Source organism: Zootoca vivipara, chromosome 5 (genome assembly GCF_965207765.1).
Source record: "Zootoca vivipara chromosome 5, rZooViv2.hap1.1, whole genome shotgun sequence".
In the NCBI taxonomy this organism is placed as follows: Eukaryota; Metazoa; Chordata; class Lepidosauria; order Squamata; family Lacertidae; genus Zootoca; species Zootoca vivipara.
Window position 1 is genome coordinate 59160505 of NC_142588.1, and position 18464 is coordinate 59178968.

The window sequence follows — 18464 nt, forward strand, 5'->3', positions numbered from 1 at the left end:
CAGATCAATTAACTATCCTGATTCCAACAAGAGACTGCCAGATATTTCTGGGAAGAATGCAAACAGGACATTCAGACTGCCTCTGACCCTGGATGTTCTATTTAGCTATCATAGCTAATACCCTGTTTCTCATATTTTAAGACATACCCATAAAATAAGCCATAGCAGGATTTTTAAGCATTCAAGGAATATAAGCCATACCCCGAAAATAAGACATAGTGATAGGCACAGCAGCAATACCGGCCATGGCAGGAGGAGGAGGAGGAAAAATATAAGACATCCCCTGAAAATAAGCCATAGTGTGTTTTTTTTGAGGAAAAAATAAATATAAGACATGTCTTATAATATGAGAAACACGGTAGCTGTCGATAGTTTTATCTGTCAGTAATTTGTCTAATTTCTTTTTAAGGACATAAGCATCCTGTGTGGCAGGAAATTCCTTATGTTAACTATTGCACTGCATAAAGAAATAACTTTTTGTTTGTTTGTCCTGAATTTACTGCCAATCTCTTGTCCTGGGTGACCCTGAATTATGGGAGAAGGATCTTAACAGAGTTCTCTTTAGTGAGTGCTTCATTCATATCTAAACCCTGATTTTGGTTTTATAACATTCAGATACTTTCATCATTTGTTTATCTTGGAAGTGGTAGATGAGATGTTTAATTGAGAATAAGTCTGCATAAGTACATCTATTAAGCTTCCCTTTTGCCTGTACAAATTATCCCTTACAGGAAAAGCCACTCACCTGTAGCTCTCCTTTCTTTTTCATAGGCATGCCTTGGACATTCGTGAACATTATGAGAGAAAACTGGAAAGAGCCAATAATTTGTACATGGAGCTCAGTGCCATCATGTTACAGCTGGAGGTTCGAGAAAAGGAGCTCATCAAGTATGCTCATCCACATAGATGTACCTTGTAGCCATGCAGATGACATAATTAGAAGCAAGGATTCATAGGTTTTCCGATTGTTCTAGATTAAAACAACAACCCCATAATGATCTGTTTTGAGATCTGGATGACAGACAAGCGTAATTTGCTTCAATGGCAGGAAATTGTGTTCTCTTTGTGTTTCCCTTACTTAGTACTAGAGAACAATCACCATTCCTTAGTATTATTTTTTCCTTAGATCTGCTTCAGACACTTCTTTTTCTAATCAAGATTGTTGTGGGGAAAGCTTCTTATTTTAGAGCACAACACTTCTATTGCACATCCATGTTTTTTAATCTTGATATGAAACACAACCAGCACTTATGGACACATTAGTTGTTGCCTAGATCAGCATACTCCAACCTCTTCAGATGCAGACCCACCTTTAACCTAAACATACCAATTTTGTTTACCATATATTTGTTAGGTGGTAGTGCTGCTGTTATTGCTCCCTTTAGATCAGTATTGCTCCCTTTAGATGGGGACCTGGTATTGGGTCCCCATCTCCCCAGTTTAAGACAGTGGCCTAGAGAATGGCTAGGTTTCAAACCCACCCCCCAAATGCTGACATGAGCACTTGCGTGGACAACAGTTTGTAATATTTATTTATTATTCTTTTGACTTGGGGAAATTGCAGATATTCTAAAAAATTCATTTTATAATTAAAAGATTACAAACTTCATTTTTAATCCATGTGCAGGCGGGAACAAGCTGTGGAAAAGAAATATCCTGGGACTTACAAGCGTCACCCAGTCCGACCAATAATCCATGCCAATGCAATGGAAAAATTGATGAAGAGGAGAGGAGTCTCACACAAGCCTGGAGGCCAGACTAAACGGTGAGCCAAATAACAAAAACATGTTCAAAGGCTTTTCACAATTATGTGCATATATCTGCAAAATGAGGAAGCCACATCTGCTTGGGTCAGTATCCATTATTGCACAAAATGACTGATTACTCAAGTGGCACTGACAAATCTTCTGGTGTGTAGCATCCTTGAATTAGACATTAACAGGCACATCCAACAGGTAGATCGTGTTCTACTGGTAGATCACTGGACGTCTCTGGTAGATCACTGGTAGATCACTGGCTCCCCCCAAAGAAGCTCAAGAACTTTGGCTCCCCTAAAAAAGCTAAACATTTTAGCCCTGCAGCCCATAAAAAGAAGCTCAACAACTTTGACCTGAACCCCTAAAGAATGGGCCTTCCTCTTCCTTAAAAAAAGCTCAAAAACTTTGACCTGAACCCCCCCGAAAAAGCTCAACAACAAGATCACTGCCAGTTTTTAACTCTGTGAGTAGATCGCAGTCTCTTGGGAGTTGGCCACCCCTGAGCAGAATGTTGGACCAAAGAGTTTTATCGTTGGTCATTTAGAAATCTCAGAGTACCCAATGCAGCTTTTATATCAGAGAGTGCAGCTTTTAATATTAGCAAAATGGTCAGCTGATATTTGGCCTGGATTAAATGTACTAAGGGGTTATCTGTTGTTTAGTCATTTAGTCGTGTCCGACTCTTCACGACCCCATGGACCAGAGCACACCAGGCACTCCTGTCTTCCACTGCCTCCCAGTTTTGGTCAAACTCATGTTGGTAGCTTCGAGGGGTTATCCAGACAGCTTTAATTCTGGAGATTGGTTGTGGCATTTCAGCATTTTTGCACCTTGCCATTTAGAATGAGGAGTTCTTCAGTATGTACTGATCTGTTGACAGTGGGTAGTGTGGAACCACCACAGATCTGAGAAGTAAATGCCTACAAATCAGAGGTGGGTTTTTGTAGCCAACCAGTGCTTTAGCATATTGCTACAGCTAATTCACATTGCCAGAAAACCTGTTGTTGCAAACAGGTATCAATATTAGTAATGATAGGATTTATTCTATGTTCACCTGAATTATTAAGCAGGCAAAACTCTTTGGACTTGATATTGACATGGTATTTATAAATGTTGAAATTGTAAAACCTAGACTGAGTCTCTACTAAGCATATCGCTTCTTCAGCATATTATTAAGGCATTTGTACAACACAGCGTTTGGTTTATCTTTCTTCTCCCTTGCTTCAGAATTTTCATCTTTCTGCCTCAATTAAAATATACATTGAAAATGTACATATTTTTTCACTTAGGGTGTAGACATGCCAGGGTCCAGAAAACAACAACTGCTGTGTGAACGCAAGGGGGAGTTGTCCATAGTACATAGTACAACTGCTTTTGTAACTGGGGAGGGAAATCTAAAGGTAGTCTGTTCTATGGCATGGGGTGGGAATGCAGGTCCACTTTTTTAAAGGCAAAAAGTCAAGAAGCCCACTGGATGTGTGCGTGCCTTTGGTTCACCTCAATGCTTCCTTTGGTACCCGCAAATTCCGAATTTTATTTTTAGTTTAAACTATGTGACCTATAACAAAACCTGTGATACTTCAATGTCATCTATCAATAGGCGTGTTGACAAAAAATGAAGGAAATAATGTAAAAACCTTCATAGAATGGAAGCTTGCATATGTTAATTCTAATAGAGAGCATGCTGGTTTTTGCAACATTTCTCAGGCCTGACTTGCTGAAGACGGATGGCATATCCAGCACTGAAGTGGCTCCTAGTGGCTCTCCCCTTTCAGGAAGTCCAAAGATGTCAACCCTCAGTAGCAAAGGACGTTACCGTAGCAAACCACGCCACCGGCGAGGAAACAGCAAAGGCAGCTACAATGATTTCACAGGGATCTTGAAAAACCAGTCAGCTCAAGATGACTTGGCCCATCCATCTCACCATCATCAGCACCACCCCCATCATCATGGGCATCACCCCCGAATGAACACCCATGGGCAGGACATAGCCAACTGTGCTAACAACCTTCGATATTTTGGCCCTGCTGCAGCCCTACGCAGTCCTCTTAGTAATCACGCCCAAAGGAGGATGTCTGGTTCTAGTCCTGACCTTATCTCTGCTGCTATGGAAGCTGATTCACGGAGAAATCTGGAGGAGAACGAGAATGGGGAGGGCGAGGCTAATCATTGGGAATGTTGTAAAGGAGATACATACAACCTTTGCCCACAGTGCAGGATGGGGACAAATACTGCAAATCAAGGACAGTCACTTGAGCCAGGGCTGGAGAAGTCTGATGCACCATTGCATGCAAATAAGCAATTTCCTGGAAATAATGAGGAAGGTGAATTCAGCAGCCACAGAGCAGTGTCTTCTCTTGGCTCATCTCATCCTGCAAGTACTCCAGGACTACCGGGTAAAACACGACCCATCCCAAAGGTAAGATCCCTCCAACCATCCTGAAAGCAATGGACAGGTTTACATTTTGCTGTTTTCTCATGCACCCTAAATTTCTTAGTTCTTTCTGTAGACTTTGGAGACTTCTGTTCATGAAAGTTGCTCAGGTGGCTGTATGCATGTAAATAAGTGGCAAATAACATTGTCTTTAATCTTCTACTAGAGTGGCGATGATTCTTCAGAACAAGAAGAAGGAGAAGTGGATAGTGAAGTGGAATTCCCACGGAGACAGAGGTAGGACACTGAACTTCTCTATTTTTATCTAAATTGCTAAACAAAGGTTTGGTTTAACAAAAGGATGGGGAGTTAAAATTTTGGTGGGATGAGGAAGGGTTAACTGGATTGGGTAATGTTCACAAGCTATGACAAAGCCAGGAGAGCAGAATTCTGGGAGGTGGATATAATCTCAGTTTTTTCTCTCCTGCCTTGGTGAATCTGTCAGTTAAGTGTTTTTTTTCTTCCCATTTTCTTTTCTATTCTGTCCTTCTTTGTTTGCTTGTGTGGGCTTATTGTGATCTGATTGTTTTTTGTCATGAACATTATCCCTCAATGAACCCTTCCTTATCCACCAAATCTACACGTCAGGTAAGACCAATCGTCCTTTCCATTGTAACATGATGAGAACTTAAGAGGGGTGACTGTGACATTATTTGTTATCCAGGTTCTTTGAACAGGGAAACTACCAGAAAAAATAGCATAAAAAACTCTCTACCCATGTCACATTTATACTGAAAATGTCTAGATCTGATCATGATAATAATGAGATGCTGCTTCTAATGTGTTTCCCCCACAGTACGTTTTTTCTGGTATGCAAAAGAACAAGAGACTTATCTACAAAAATCTAGAAAAATTGCTAGCACAATTAGTCATGATTCTTTCCTGCATAAAAGGCATACATTACTTGCTTTTGGAAAGTAGGCAGGCTCTATGATCTATGATTCAAAATGATGTATATTTGTTTTTGACATTTGTAATCTGCTTTTAAGTTTAAAGAAATTCCCAAATGAGGTAGCAAAGAATAAAAACATTCCAAACATTCCATGGGGGGAAGACTTTAAAAACCTATGAAAATTAAAAAAGGTTTTTGCCTGGTGCTGAAACAACATTAAAGTAAGAAAGAAAAGAATAAAAACAACAATATCTAAAAACAATACCTCTCTGCATGGTTAAAAAATAAATAAAACAGCAGAATAAAATCATTCAGTAGTAAAACTTCTTCCATATTAAAATCAAATTGCTTCATTTCAAAAGTCAGACCTGAGCCAGATTGCAATGGATCTAGTTAATCAGTATCGCCTCAGGCTGTTTGGAGTTGGAACAGCCACTACTCCCTCAAACATCTTGCCAAAATAGTTATTTTCTGGACTGTGCCAGGATGTGTTCCAGGAAGAGGAGGGAGAATTCCTTAACTAATTGGTTAAATGTAGATATGGTTAAGTAGGGTTGAGATAAATTTCAATTCATCCTTGATGGAATTCACGGGTGATCAAGGCAAAGGAAATGCATGCTGATGATGTATTTTACATCAATATAAACTCCCATTAGTACTGTATAGTGTGGAGGACTGAGAGATGTCCAACCCAGCTGGCACACCGCCCATCAAAAAGATAGCCTTAACCTCAATGAATTTGTCTAATCCTCTTTCAAAGCCATCCAAGTTGGTGGTCATCACTACCTCTTTTGGGAGAGTTCCATAGTCTATAATTATGTGCTCTGCAAAATACTTCCTTTTGTCTGTCCTAAATCTTCCAACATTCAGCTTCATTGGATTACTGAAGTTCCAGTGTTATGAAAAAGGGGAGAAAACATCATCCACTTTCTACGTGCCATGTATAATTTTATACACATCTATCATGTCCTCTCATGCTCACCTATTCTCTAAACTGAGAAGTTCCCAAATGTAACTTTTCCTCCAAGGGGAGTTGCTCCATTCTTTTAGTCATTTTGGCTACCTTTTTCTGAACCCCTTCTAGCTGTACCATTCCTGGTGAGATGACCAGAACGGTATACAGTATTCCAAATGAAGTCACACCAAATATCTGTATGATAACATTGTGATATTGTGTCAGTTTTATTATCAATCCGCTAAGGATCCCTGGTCGGCAGTTCAAATCCCTGTGACGGGGTGAGCTCTCGTTGTTGGGTCCCAGCTCCTGCCAACCTAGCAGTTTGAAAGTACACCAAAAAGTGCAATTAGATAAATAGGTACCGCTCCGGCGGGAAGGTAAATGGCGTTTCCGTGTGCTGCTCTGGTTAGCCAGAAGCGGCTTAGTCATGCTGGCCACATGACCCGGAAGCTGTCCGCTGGCTCCCTTGGCCAGTAAAGCGAGATGAGCATCGCAACCTAAGAGTTGTCTGCGACTGGACCTAACGGTCAGGGGTCCCTTTACCTCTTTACCTTTAGGGATTCCTACCATTTTTCACAGCTTTTGCACATGGGGTGACCTCTTCATCAAGCTGTCCCCTACAACTCCAAGGTCCCATTTTTGGTCAAGTCACCAACCATTCAGACTCTATGAGAATATATTTTTTAAAAATGTTTTTTTTGGGGGGGGGGAATTGCCCAATTCTAGCTTACATTGAATTGCATTTGCCATTTTACTTTCCATTCTCTGAGTTTGGAGAGATCCTTTCGAGCATTTCACAATCCCTTTTTGTTTTAACCTCTCTGAACAATTTGGTATTATCAGCAAACGTGGCTACTTTACTCCTCACTCTTAATTCTAGATCTTTTATGAATAAGTTAAAAAGAACAGATCCCAATATCGATTCTTGGGGGGGGGGGGGTGCTCCACCACTTTTATCCCTCCATTGGGAGAACTCTCTGCTTCCTGTTACTTAACCAGTTCTGATACACAAGAGAACCTCTCCTCTTGTCCCATGACGTCTAAGCTTACTCAATAATTTTTGGTGAGGTACTTTGTCAAAAGCTTTTTGAAAGTCCAGGTATGCTATATCTCAACTGGATCTCTCCATATGCCGCTTGACACCCTCATAGAACTTTAATAGATTAGTGAGACAGGACTTACCCTTGTAGAAGGCATGCTGGTTCTGCTTCAGCAAGACTTGTTCTTTTCCATTCTTGTCAATTTTATCTTTAACAGTGTTTTCCACCAGTTTCCCCCAAAAATTGGCCCTAAATTTCCAGTATCCCCACTGGATCTCTCTTTAAAAAAAATTGGTGTTACATTGGCCACTCTCCAGTTTTCTGGCATGGAGGCTGATCTTAGGAACAAGTTACATATTTCTGTTTGAAGTGATTTCACATTTGACTTCTTTAAGAACTCTCAGATGGATGCCATTCGACAATTTTTATTTCGGTGGTTCCAGAATAGCCATAAACTAGCACTGTCTGCTCACTCCTGTACATTGATTCTTTCTATTGTAGAGTCTAACTGGATTTACCTGTAACTGAACCTGATACCATTTCTTCCAGGAAAACTCATAGGGAGCAGAAAACTTTAGTGAGTAGTGTGGATGCTTTGCTCTTGGTTGCACACAGCTTCTCCTCTTTGAATTGCCCCTTCCTGCAATGAGTTTTTACCCTGTGGGTAGGGGAGAAAAGACTGTTATATGCCACCTCCATCATTTCTGCTTTGAACCAAAGTGAGAGTTCCTACCCTGTTGCTATCAAAGTGGTGTGGTCAATCATGCCACCTATGTGTCCAGGATTTTGGTACTTCAAGGCAAAGGGCTCTTCATCTTGGGTTTGAATGGCCAGGATTTTTTTGGCTGTTTTTTCTAGTGTGATGACCAACATTGATTACCTGTCTCTTAGCATTCTTGATAACTTTCACCTGTTTTTCTTTTGATTGCTGAGTCAAGTCTTGGCAAAGGGACAAACTAGAGGTGATGCTGAATATATTTGTGCCACCAAGAATATATATTTATATATCTCTCTCTCTCCCAGAATGACTAGTAAGGGGGGGGATCTGTTTGTGGAATCACAACATTCTACATTTCTTCATTGGTTGCCACTGGCAGTGGATGGATGGGAGAGAGAAAACTATCATGATGTTAAGACATAGTTAAGTTTTACTAAATGTTATGGTGGTGGTGAGGTGTTAAAGGCAGATCAGCTTGTTTGGCCCCAAAATTGCACACCCTCGTTTTCCTGTAAAATATATCAGCTCATATAAGTACTTTTGGGGAGAAGTAGAATTCACTTAGTAAGATGCTTCAGATCTCCATCTTCATTTTGACTATTACGGTACTTTTAGCTACATCTCTGCTAAAGTGATTTTTGCTTTGCATTAATGAAACTGTCATCACCTTGCAGTGTTCTCTAGGGAATCCTCTCCCACGTTGGCTCTCTCAACTTCAGAAGCTGCCTCCTGTTAGTTTGAATAAATGATTGGTAGTCCCCTCCTCCCACATAGTTCCCTAAAATAATATTTTCAGAACTTACTGCATAAGAAAATGCTGAATTTGTAACCTGCTGTTCAGTGCCAAAGGCAATATAGGACTTAAAATGACAACAAAATAGGGTTAAATTACATATATCAACCTATTTACCAGGAGAACCAGTAAGCTAAAATAAGACTCAGCATGAATTTTAAGATTAAGATAAAAATAAGAAATGAAGCCTCAGATTTAGCAACCTGGAGGCTTTCTTATTAAAAATATTTTGTCTCTGGTGTCTCAGTACTATAGTAATTTTAACCTTAGAGTGCAATCTAATTGAGCACAACAGTCTTATCATAGAATCATAGAATCATAAAGTTGGAAGAGACCACAAGGGCCATCCAGTCCAACCCCTTGCCAAGCAGGAAACACCATCAAAGCATTCTTGACATATGCCTGTCAAGCCTCTGCTTAAAGACCTCCAAAGAAGGAGACTCCACCACACTCCTTGGCAGCAAATTCCACTGTCGAACAGCTCACACTGTCAGGAAGTTCTTCCTAATGTTTAGGTGGAATCTTCTTTCTTGTAGTTTGAATCCATTGCTCCGTGTCCGCTTCTCTGGAGCAGCAGAAAACAACCTTTCACCCTCCTCTATATGACATCCTTTTATATATTTGAACATGGCTATCATATCACCCCTTAACTTTCTCTTCTCCAGGCTAAACATACCCAGCTCCCTAAGCCGTTCCTCATAAGGCATTGTTTCCAGCCCTTTGACCATTTTGGTTGCCCTCCTCTGGACACGTTCTTATGATATCCTTGCTGCCATCAGAGATCTCCCTCTGATCGCAGCAAGGAGAGGACAAAAAGGGATAATTCTGGAGGCAAGTTTATCCTTCACTGGACATGTCCCTGGAAAATGGGAAGAGTATACCAGCCATGGGGCCGTTGTACCCATTTCCTTTTCCATGGGAACCAATCAGAGGAATTTTTTAGTTTAAAATAAACATGAGTAAGGGAAGGGGAACATGAGAGAGGTGTATAAAATTATGCATGGATAGAGAAGTTCTTCTCCCTCTCTCGTAATACTAGAACCCAAGGTCATCCAATGAAGCTGAATGATGGAAGATTCAAGACAGACAAAAGGAGGTACAGCATTTAATTAAACTGTGGAATTCACCATTACAAGAAACAGCAATGACCACCATTGTGGAGAGCCTTGAAAAGGATTGGGCAAATTCACAAAGGATAAGGCTTTCAGTGGTTGCCACTCATGATAGCTATGTACTGCCTCAGTATCAGAGGCAAGATTTCTTTGAACACCAGTTGCTGGGGGTCATGAGTGGGAGAGGGTTATTGTACTGCTTGTGGGCTTCACATAAGCATCTGGTTGGCCACTATGAGAAAAGGATTCTGGACTAGGTGGGCCTCTGGTTTGATCTACCAAGGCTGTTCTTTATGTATCTTTAGGAATGGACTTGGCCTTCTTCTCATCCTTGTTTGTAATACCCTGCTCATTAGATCAAGTGCTTGCAGCCTTTGAATCAAATCATACCCATTAATGTTTTATGGATTTGCAGGCCGCATCGTTGCATTAGTAGCTGCCAGTCTTACTCGACCTTCAGCTCTGAGAACCTCTCTGTGTCTGATGGAGAGGAGGGCAATACCAGTGACCATTCCAACAGCCCAGACGAGCTGGCCAACAGGCGTAAAGATCAACGGGCTGAGAAGCTGGATGAGATGTTGTCACAGACTCCAGAAATCCCCATTGAGATATCTACCCAGTCTGATGGCCTTTCAGATAAGGAGAGTGCTGTACGCAGAGTGAAAACACAGATGTCACTTGGCAAGTTATGTCCAGAGGAACGTGGCTATGAGGTCAGTAACACTCTCTTCATTGCTTGAGGTTAAAATATTAATTAGATGCTTGGAAACTAGGGCTGTTAAATAAATAAATTGCAAGGTTTCCAACTGGAGCTCTGCTAGCCTTTGCTTTCGCTACCAGTTTTTTCTTACATCATTCTATTTTTATTTGATGTCCCATTGTTTTACTTCTCCCCAGTCTTTTAGTTCATTGAGAAGCAGGAAGCCTTTTCAGGGTTCTGCTGTGCCAGTTCCTTCAAGTGCCAACTTGACAAATAGCTTATTTACTCCACACTAATGAAAGATTAAAACCAAAGTTAATCTGTGTGGGATTGTATATTTGCATGCTTTCCCATGGGTTTAAAGGATTTTTTTTACAGAAACAAAACTAGTACATCCAGCTTTTGGGGCAAAATTGCTTTTAAAATGCAATTTTTGAGCTATTTTTATGCAAAAACGTTACCGCCGTTTTATGGGCTACCATACGTGCCAATTTTCACAGACATTTTCCCGATTCCCGCCCAGACACTGCTGCCGACTGCAGTATTCCAGATACCGGTATGTCCAGGGAAATCCGTACATATGGCAACCCTAGTATATAAGGACATGGCCAGAATCACATCAGGAATTTTGTGGCACAGTAATCTATTGCATGCATCAGATCCCCAGAAAACTAAAGGCTGAGCTACACATTCATTCGTGCTTTCACCTTTTTTTGAGATGGACCAGAGACCATTCTGTCTGCAGATAAAAATGCCATAAAACTGAAGTGCCCATAAATGATTTTAAAAGTTGTTCTCTGGGATTTGTGATGCAGAATCCTGGAGAGTTTGGAGAATCAGGTGGTGACTCTTCAGATGCAGAATGCTCTGATGCAACAGTGAGGACCAGTAAAGCCTGCAGCTCTGCAACCTGGTAAAGATGTATCTCCTCCCTCCTTCAGTCGTTTGATCAACTGGCATTTTGATTCCCCCAAGAATCCCCTCTTCATTCCTCTGAGAAGCTGCATCTCCACCCCATCACCCAGATGATCTGCAATAACTTGAATCTTTGGAGAAATGTTCTGATGAATTGGTTTCTCGGTGAGCATTTCAATCACGAATGGCAGGGATGTATTTTATTGAATAATTGAGCTATTGTATCATATTTTTGGCATTTTAACACTTTTTACTCTGAAGAGTGAACTGTATCCATAGACAAAATAATTGATTGCAGAAAGAAGTTCAGAAGACTAGCCTATGAAGGACAACAATCTTTTTGAGTCTTAGACAGCATGCATAAGGCTAGGATCTGATGCTACTTTTGACATGGGACCAGGCCATGCGGCTCTGAAAGTCCGGAAATGAAGTTAACTCAATGACTTGATCACATCCAGTGAAGCAGTGGATCAGGTAAACTGTGAACAAATGCCATCAGTGTAACCAGCGTAACTTTTTCAATAGGAACTTGTTCACATTCCTGGAAAGATGTATCTTGAGTCACTGCTCCCCTAGCATGTTGGAACTAATTGTGTTTTTTTTAATTTGGCATTGGTTGGTTGTGACATCCTGCTGCTGTATTCTAGCCTCAGCCTCTCTCAAGCATTTTCCAGCATCACTATGCCACTGTGACACAGCATGGAGTGCCTGGTGAACAGAGAGAAATTGAGATGCTGTTTTTCTAAGTTAACTTCCTCTCCATTCCAACCTGCCTTTTGTTTGCTTCCTTCAATGAAAAATGAATCGATCAAATTAGTGAAGATCAAGAACTCACAAGCCATGGAAAAGCACATTCTGTACATCCTGAGGACTATCCTGAAGGAAGAAATTAGAAATTTTTCTACCATAGGTCGAACACCGTAAGGGAGTATTGTACTTGGATGAAGCCAAGGGAATAGTATGGCCTGAACCACACAAGTGGCCTCTGCTTGTTTTGTGGTGTGACTGGTGGAAGGTAATATTGAAATGTAATGATGAGTAGAGAATGCCCTTCATCTTGGGTCTGAGGGAGCCTAAGCATGGGCGTACCCAGGGGGGGCAGCTGCCCTCCCAGAAGCTAAAGGGGGGGGCAGAGACAGCTCGCGGTGCGCGCTTTTGTCCTTCTCGGTCGGGTACCCGATCTTGCCACAGCGGGCACAGCGTAAGACCCCAGCGGAAGGCAGACAGACCCCAGCGGAAGGCAGCGGTGGGAGTTGCCCCCAGCTGCCTGGAAAAGGCTGGAAAGCTCTGTCTGTGGCAAGGCTTGTAACGCTGCAGAAGCGAGTGGGAGGAGGAAGAGGAAGAGGGCGTGAGGGAAAAAGAGAGAGCGTGCACACACACCAGCCTACCATCGGCGCGCTTTTTTTTCTAGGGTAAAAAGAGCAGAGGCCGGTGGGGAGGAGTTACGGAGAACCGTGTGACCGCCCCCTCCCCTCCGGGGGGCGTGGATGTTGACCACGCCTCCTGGGAGGATCCTGGCTACGTCATTGCCTGCCCCCCCCCTAGTTTTGATCCTGGGTACACCCATGAGCCTAAGCCATATTTTCGTATTGATGAATTTTTGATTGGAGAGGGTCCAAGACTATTGCCTTTCCTAATTGAATGGTATTCCACTTTCCTTCTGCAATACCTCATTTTTCCTGAGCAACTTCCTGAGGTTTATAATCATGGCTCCTTTAACTGACATGTCCAACGGAAGCAAAACAAAAACACTAAAACGTTCTATTTTGGTTTTATAGCCAAAGTTCTGCCAGTAATTTTGGCTGTGCCCTCAATTTGTCTCTAGTTAATTACATTCAGGGAAGAACGGTTCATTGTCTTGAGTGTAAAATTGTATTCTAGCAGTTTCCATATTTATAGTAGTGAGTAGCAGTTGCACCCCACAATCTCCACCCCCAAAATGAAGGGCAAAGATGGGTTGCATGCTGTTTGTTTACGTTTGATTTGATTTTTTTTTAAAATTGTCTAGTGGCAAAATGAAGGGAAATTCTTTACTTATACAGAGAGCAGTATTGTATGAGTTAAATTATTCCATATTTTAAAATTATGTAGCTGGACTACATGAATCTTAAGTTATGTCATTATTTATTTTAATTTCTATAGATTAAAGGCAGGGTATATTGTAGCACAACATATTGGTGGTCCCTGTTCAGTTGCTTCATGGCTACTTATCCCAGGAGGAGGAGCCAAGGTGTTTTCTTAATGTTGTGACCTAATAATGTGTAATAGGCCATGCTTATTTTGCTGGCTACAGCAGCCTGACACTAGGACGGGGAGTAGGCCCGTCCAAGCAAATTAAAGCAGTCCTGAGCTGCATGTGCATGGAGTGTGACATGGTTAGGATGCAGAGCTAAGACCTCTTGGCATGCTTTAGCCTCCCAGCTGCAGTCCCAAACATTGTGATATATCAGAATGAAACAAAACAACAAAAGCAAATAAGCCCTGTTCACTTGAAATTGAACAAGAATTCCTTAAGCTTAATATGCTTACACTAAACTGATCTGAGCTGTGCCCACTCTGAAGGAAATTCTGTCTGGTCACTTGTACTCCCTGGAAAGCTTAAGGGTGAATTACTTTTATGGGGGGGGCACAGATGCTGCTTATTCGACACTTCAATAAATACCATTCCATTGGTGTATGGACCAAGCTGTTGGGGAAGCAGCACATTATTGCACTTGTTGAGTCCATCACAGACCCCTAGCTTGGTGCTTCTTCTGAGAAGCATGTCATTCTTGGCATGATCCAAACCAGGCATCCCCTCCAGATGTTTTGGACTACAATTCCCATCATCCCTGACCACTGGTCCTGTTAGCTAGGGATCATGGGAGTTGTAGGCCAAAACATCTGGAGGGCCAAAGTTTGGGGGTGCCTGATCCAAACTATCAGTACAACTACCTTGCAGCCTTTGTTTCTCCTTTGAGTTTCGCCACATTCTTCCTGGCCCCTGTGGACAATTACTTTGCTTTGCTTTTACTCTTCTCCTGTCTTCTTTGGCGATCACTTGTAGCCAAGTAAGATTGTCTTCCATAAATATGGTCTTAACAGTGTGTCCGTAGTGTGCTATTACCAACACTGTCATGTTTATGGGTACCTTACTCAAAATGCTGTTGTTTGGATGATCTCTGAATTGGAAACGGTCTGCTTTACTAATGGAATCAGACAATTTGGCAATAAACACTCTTCTCTCCCCCCCCACCCCCCAGCCCAGCATAAAGACTCCAGTTTAACAGCTGGTAGCTCACTTCATATCCCAGTTAGCTGACTATGCTCTTGAAAAGTTCATTTTTTGCAATAAGACGAAGTGGGGGATGGTGTCAAGAATGACAAGTAGCTGCATGATGCTTTTCCCATATGAAGCACTTGGTATTTAGCCCACTGTGGTCCTAATCTCTTTTCTAGGGCAAGAAGCATTAGTATGAAATGCCTCAGATATATAATGTAGAACTGTCAGCTTTAAAGCATAACTTCTCAGGGTCTTGGGCAAAGGAAAGTCCTGTGATCTTTTAATTAGAGGTATTGAGCCTGCAGTCTTAGGCATTCAACGTATGTGCTCTCGTACTGAAGTACAACCTCTCCCCAGAGTCTTTAACATTAGTGAAAATGTGTCTGATTTAATGGCCTCTTGTGTCTGTTATGGTTGTTTCTTTTGGTGTTTGCACACAGCCTGCATCTGTAGATGTCATCCTGCAGTTATAGTATGTTGAGGGAGTATTTAAAGGTTTAAGGAAAATTCATTTAGTTATGACAACCGGGGTCTCAAAGGACATGCTCTCTCCTCATAAATGTGTGTGTCCTGGGTTTTCCTTTACATTTTAAAAAATCCAGTTTTGCTTTGATCCCCAAAGAGCTGTTGAAATAAAGGGGCATTAATTTAAGGCAGCTAGTAAATTGGTGGTTATGAAAATCAGGTGTTAACAACTAGCAACTTGTGCTTGGGTGTGTCTAATACTCAACTGTAGAATATTCAAAACTGGTATTTGTGATTTGTGCCATTGAGAGAATTCTTCCAGAGCCATTTCCTCTAAGTTGAACAGGTTTTGCTCAACTGAAAGTCATTTTTAAAAGAGCTGAAAATGTAATCAGAAATAAGATTAATCATCTCATATTTTCCCCCATGCCATTATACCTTTTGTTAGCAGCTTACAACTTTAGGGTACTCTTAAATGCACAAATATTTTTTGTAAATTTAGACAATTCTAGCAAATTTCAGGACTGTGGAGAGATCCAAGTAAGAGGAAAATCAAGCTAAGCCACCCAAGTTTTCTAAGTTAGAGAGCTGTGATATTGTTTATATAGTTAACTGAGGGCTGGGCTATATGCTATGACCACCAGGATAATGGCTGGAAATACCAGACCAGTGCTGAGTTTCTCCCTAGTGTTGCAATGTCTAGGGGCACTCACCACATGATACAGCATCATTGTATTGTGAGTTTCCTAGTCCACACTCCATGTAATTGCCACTGCTGGGAACAGAGCACCTCATATGATCATGCTGTTTCATGCAGGGAGGGGCTGAATTTGCCCCAGTGACGCCATAGCATGTAGCCTGGCAGAGACATGGTGTTGTACTAGTGTATTACAAAAATGCTGTAAATGTTGTGCCTCAAAAAGATAGACTTACTAACCCTAGAATATGGATGGTGAATTGTGCTCCAAAATTATATTGGTTTAACAGAGGTGAGATTTTAAATGGTTGATGTTCTCTTAGAGTATGGAGGTTATGTTTTTAAGTCTCTCTCTTAAATGTGAGGGCTAAGTCCTTTTTAATGTGGAAACAGACTCTCAGGTATTTGTGTGACTTTGGGCTCTAAAAAGCCTGCTTTGTTCTGTAGGTCTAATAAAAGGTACTGACTATATATCTACTTTCTTCTCTGGGAACAACACTCCAAAGCATTAAATATTAACAGACACAGACAAAACTATGGTAGCTGGAAATACTACTACAGAGAAACACACACTTTAATTGTCCTTTTCCCTAGAAAGAAGTGGCAAGTTTACTGGCAGAAAGGAGTAGGTAGCCATCATGCTTCTTCCACACATTACGTTGCTTTTGTGTTCAAGGAGTAAAGCAGCACAAGAAATGCTTTCTTGGCACCAACAAAACAGTGCATTTTTTGTTGTAGTAGGGTAGGAAAGTAGTTCAGTCTTTGTGTAAACACTCTGTTAGCATCTTAGGGGTGTCAGTGGAATGGATGGCCTTGTGCTGCAGAGTCTAGATTTAGTTCTTAGAACAAAGTTCCCTTTAACTGAAAGCCATAAATCCAACAAATCATGTCATCCAGATTATGAGACAGTATTGCCATGTGTGCAATCATCAGTGATTAACCTTTTGGCTGTGTTTTTACTATTCTGTGCCAATGGCATTCCAACATTATAACTGCCTGATTAAGGGTTTGCTAATTAAGGGATAGCAATCTGCAGTATGTGTACAATAAGCAATGCAAACCAGAGGCAACTCAAGGCAAGTTGCTTAATTAGGTTATAGTCACAACTCATAAAGCATTCTTAACTACTGGGTGCAGCTATGGCACAATCAGTGTGGTGGCTAATGGGATTTAATGGTTTTACATGTCATTTGAAACAATCCTTTTATATGCTGTTTTTTCTCCCAACCCTATGGCTTCCTGAAGCAAACTTGATTTTGTTTTGTATTGAACAGTGTATAACAATTGGGAACAAGACTGACTATCAAAAACAGATGCATGGAATAAAAAGCCAGTGTACCTCAAGTGCTTATATGCTCTTATGTCCTGTGCGACTGTAGCTGTGTATATTACACCAAAAAGTGGATGCTTTGGTAAATTGCCTACACACCACTAGATGCAATTCTGTATTTCCAAAGACTGTTCTCTCTTCAGGACCTTGTGGAAAATAGGAACATAGGAAGCTGCCTTATACTGAGTCAGATAATTGGTCTATTTAGCTCAATAATGTCTACATTGATAAGGCTCTTCAGGACTTCAGACCAGGGAGTTTCTGGCAATGCTAGGGACTGAACCTGAGACCTTTTGGCATCCAAAGCAGATGGTCTACCACTGAGCTACAGCTCTTTCCACAATATAACTTGTCTAATTGCTAATTATATACTGAAAGGTATATGTCAATAGTGCCAGCAGAATAATGAAAATGACTTCATAGAAGAAGAAGTGAAGTGTTTGGATTTGATATCCCGCTTTATCACTACCCGAAGGAGTCTCAAAGCAGCTAACAATCTCCTTTCCCCTCCTCCCCCCACAACAGACACCCTGTGAGGTGGATGGGGCTGAGAGACTTCAAAGAAGTGTGACTAGCCCAAGGTCACTCAGCAGCTGCATGTGGAGGAGCAGAGACGCAAACCCGGTTCCCCAGACTACGAGTCTACTGCTCTTAACCACTACACCACACTGGCTCCTGTGTGGTGCATACAATAGAGCATACATAGTGAAAGTCCACATTATCCTCCCTAGGGAGGAGTTTAATGAATAAGGTGTACTCTCTTATATTTTCTGATTGGTGACACTTTAAATAGTTTTTTCCTGAAATACAATCAGTTGGGGGTATGCTGTCACTTGCCCCTTCAGTTACCTGCTATTTTTCCTCTAGCAACAGTTAAGTGTGTTTCCATGGCAAACATCATGATCTTACAGTCAACACTTTCAGCACAATTCTGTTGATTTCAGTAGGCTGTAGTCCTAAGTATGCACAGGATTATGGTCTTAGTTTCTCAATACTTGCCCTGTTTCCCAGATCATCAGATTAGCGCATAATGGGGGCTGTGCTATGTATGAAGGGAACCTTTCCTCAGCACACAGATACAATGTAAAATCTCGACAAGATTAGGATATACAGTAACTTCAAACTGCTTTTGTGGAGGCCAAGTACAAAGTATCCTGGAATCTAGGACTGCTGAAGAACATAGGCTAGGTGCAAATGAGTTAAAACAGCTACCTTGTGGCTTCTTGCTGAAAGGGGAAGGTAAGCTACTGAGTGGAAGCAGAACTTTCTCCCAGTTAGTTTGTCTGTAGATGGGAAAGGAGAAGCTCTTAAATGCACAGTGCTTAGATGTCACTCTTGTAAAGTAGCTAAACATATACTGTGTTCCTTTATACAAACAACACCTTACACCA

At 41.4% G+C, this 18464-nt stretch overlaps 1 protein-coding gene across 10 annotated transcripts in view; it reads left to right on the forward strand.

Annotated features, from left to right (window-relative positions):
* MAP3K13 (mitogen-activated protein kinase kinase kinase 13) overlaps positions 1–16214 on the forward strand; it is a 43230-nt gene extending 27016 nt beyond the window's left edge. For 8 of the 10 annotated variants that reach the window (XM_088669732.1, XM_088669731.1, XM_035132504.3 and 5 more), the window contains 7 exons: positions 772–888; positions 1628–1765; positions 3465–4176; positions 4358–4428; positions 9632–9688; positions 10120–10417; positions 11220–13489. In XM_088669732.1, the coding sequence (XP_088525858.1) occupies positions 772–888; positions 1628–1765; positions 3465–4176; positions 4358–4428; positions 9632–9688; positions 10120–10417; positions 11220–11321 (1495 nt within the window). In that variant the 3' untranslated portion in view covers positions 11322–13489. Of the gene's footprint in view, positions 1–771; positions 889–1627; positions 1766–3464; positions 4177–4357; positions 4429–9631; positions 9689–10119; positions 10418–11219 lie in introns of all 10 variants that reach the window. The other 2 variants (XM_088669737.1, XM_088669736.1) reach the window with 2 other exon arrangements.
* Positions 16215–18464: the final 2250 nt, after the last annotated feature.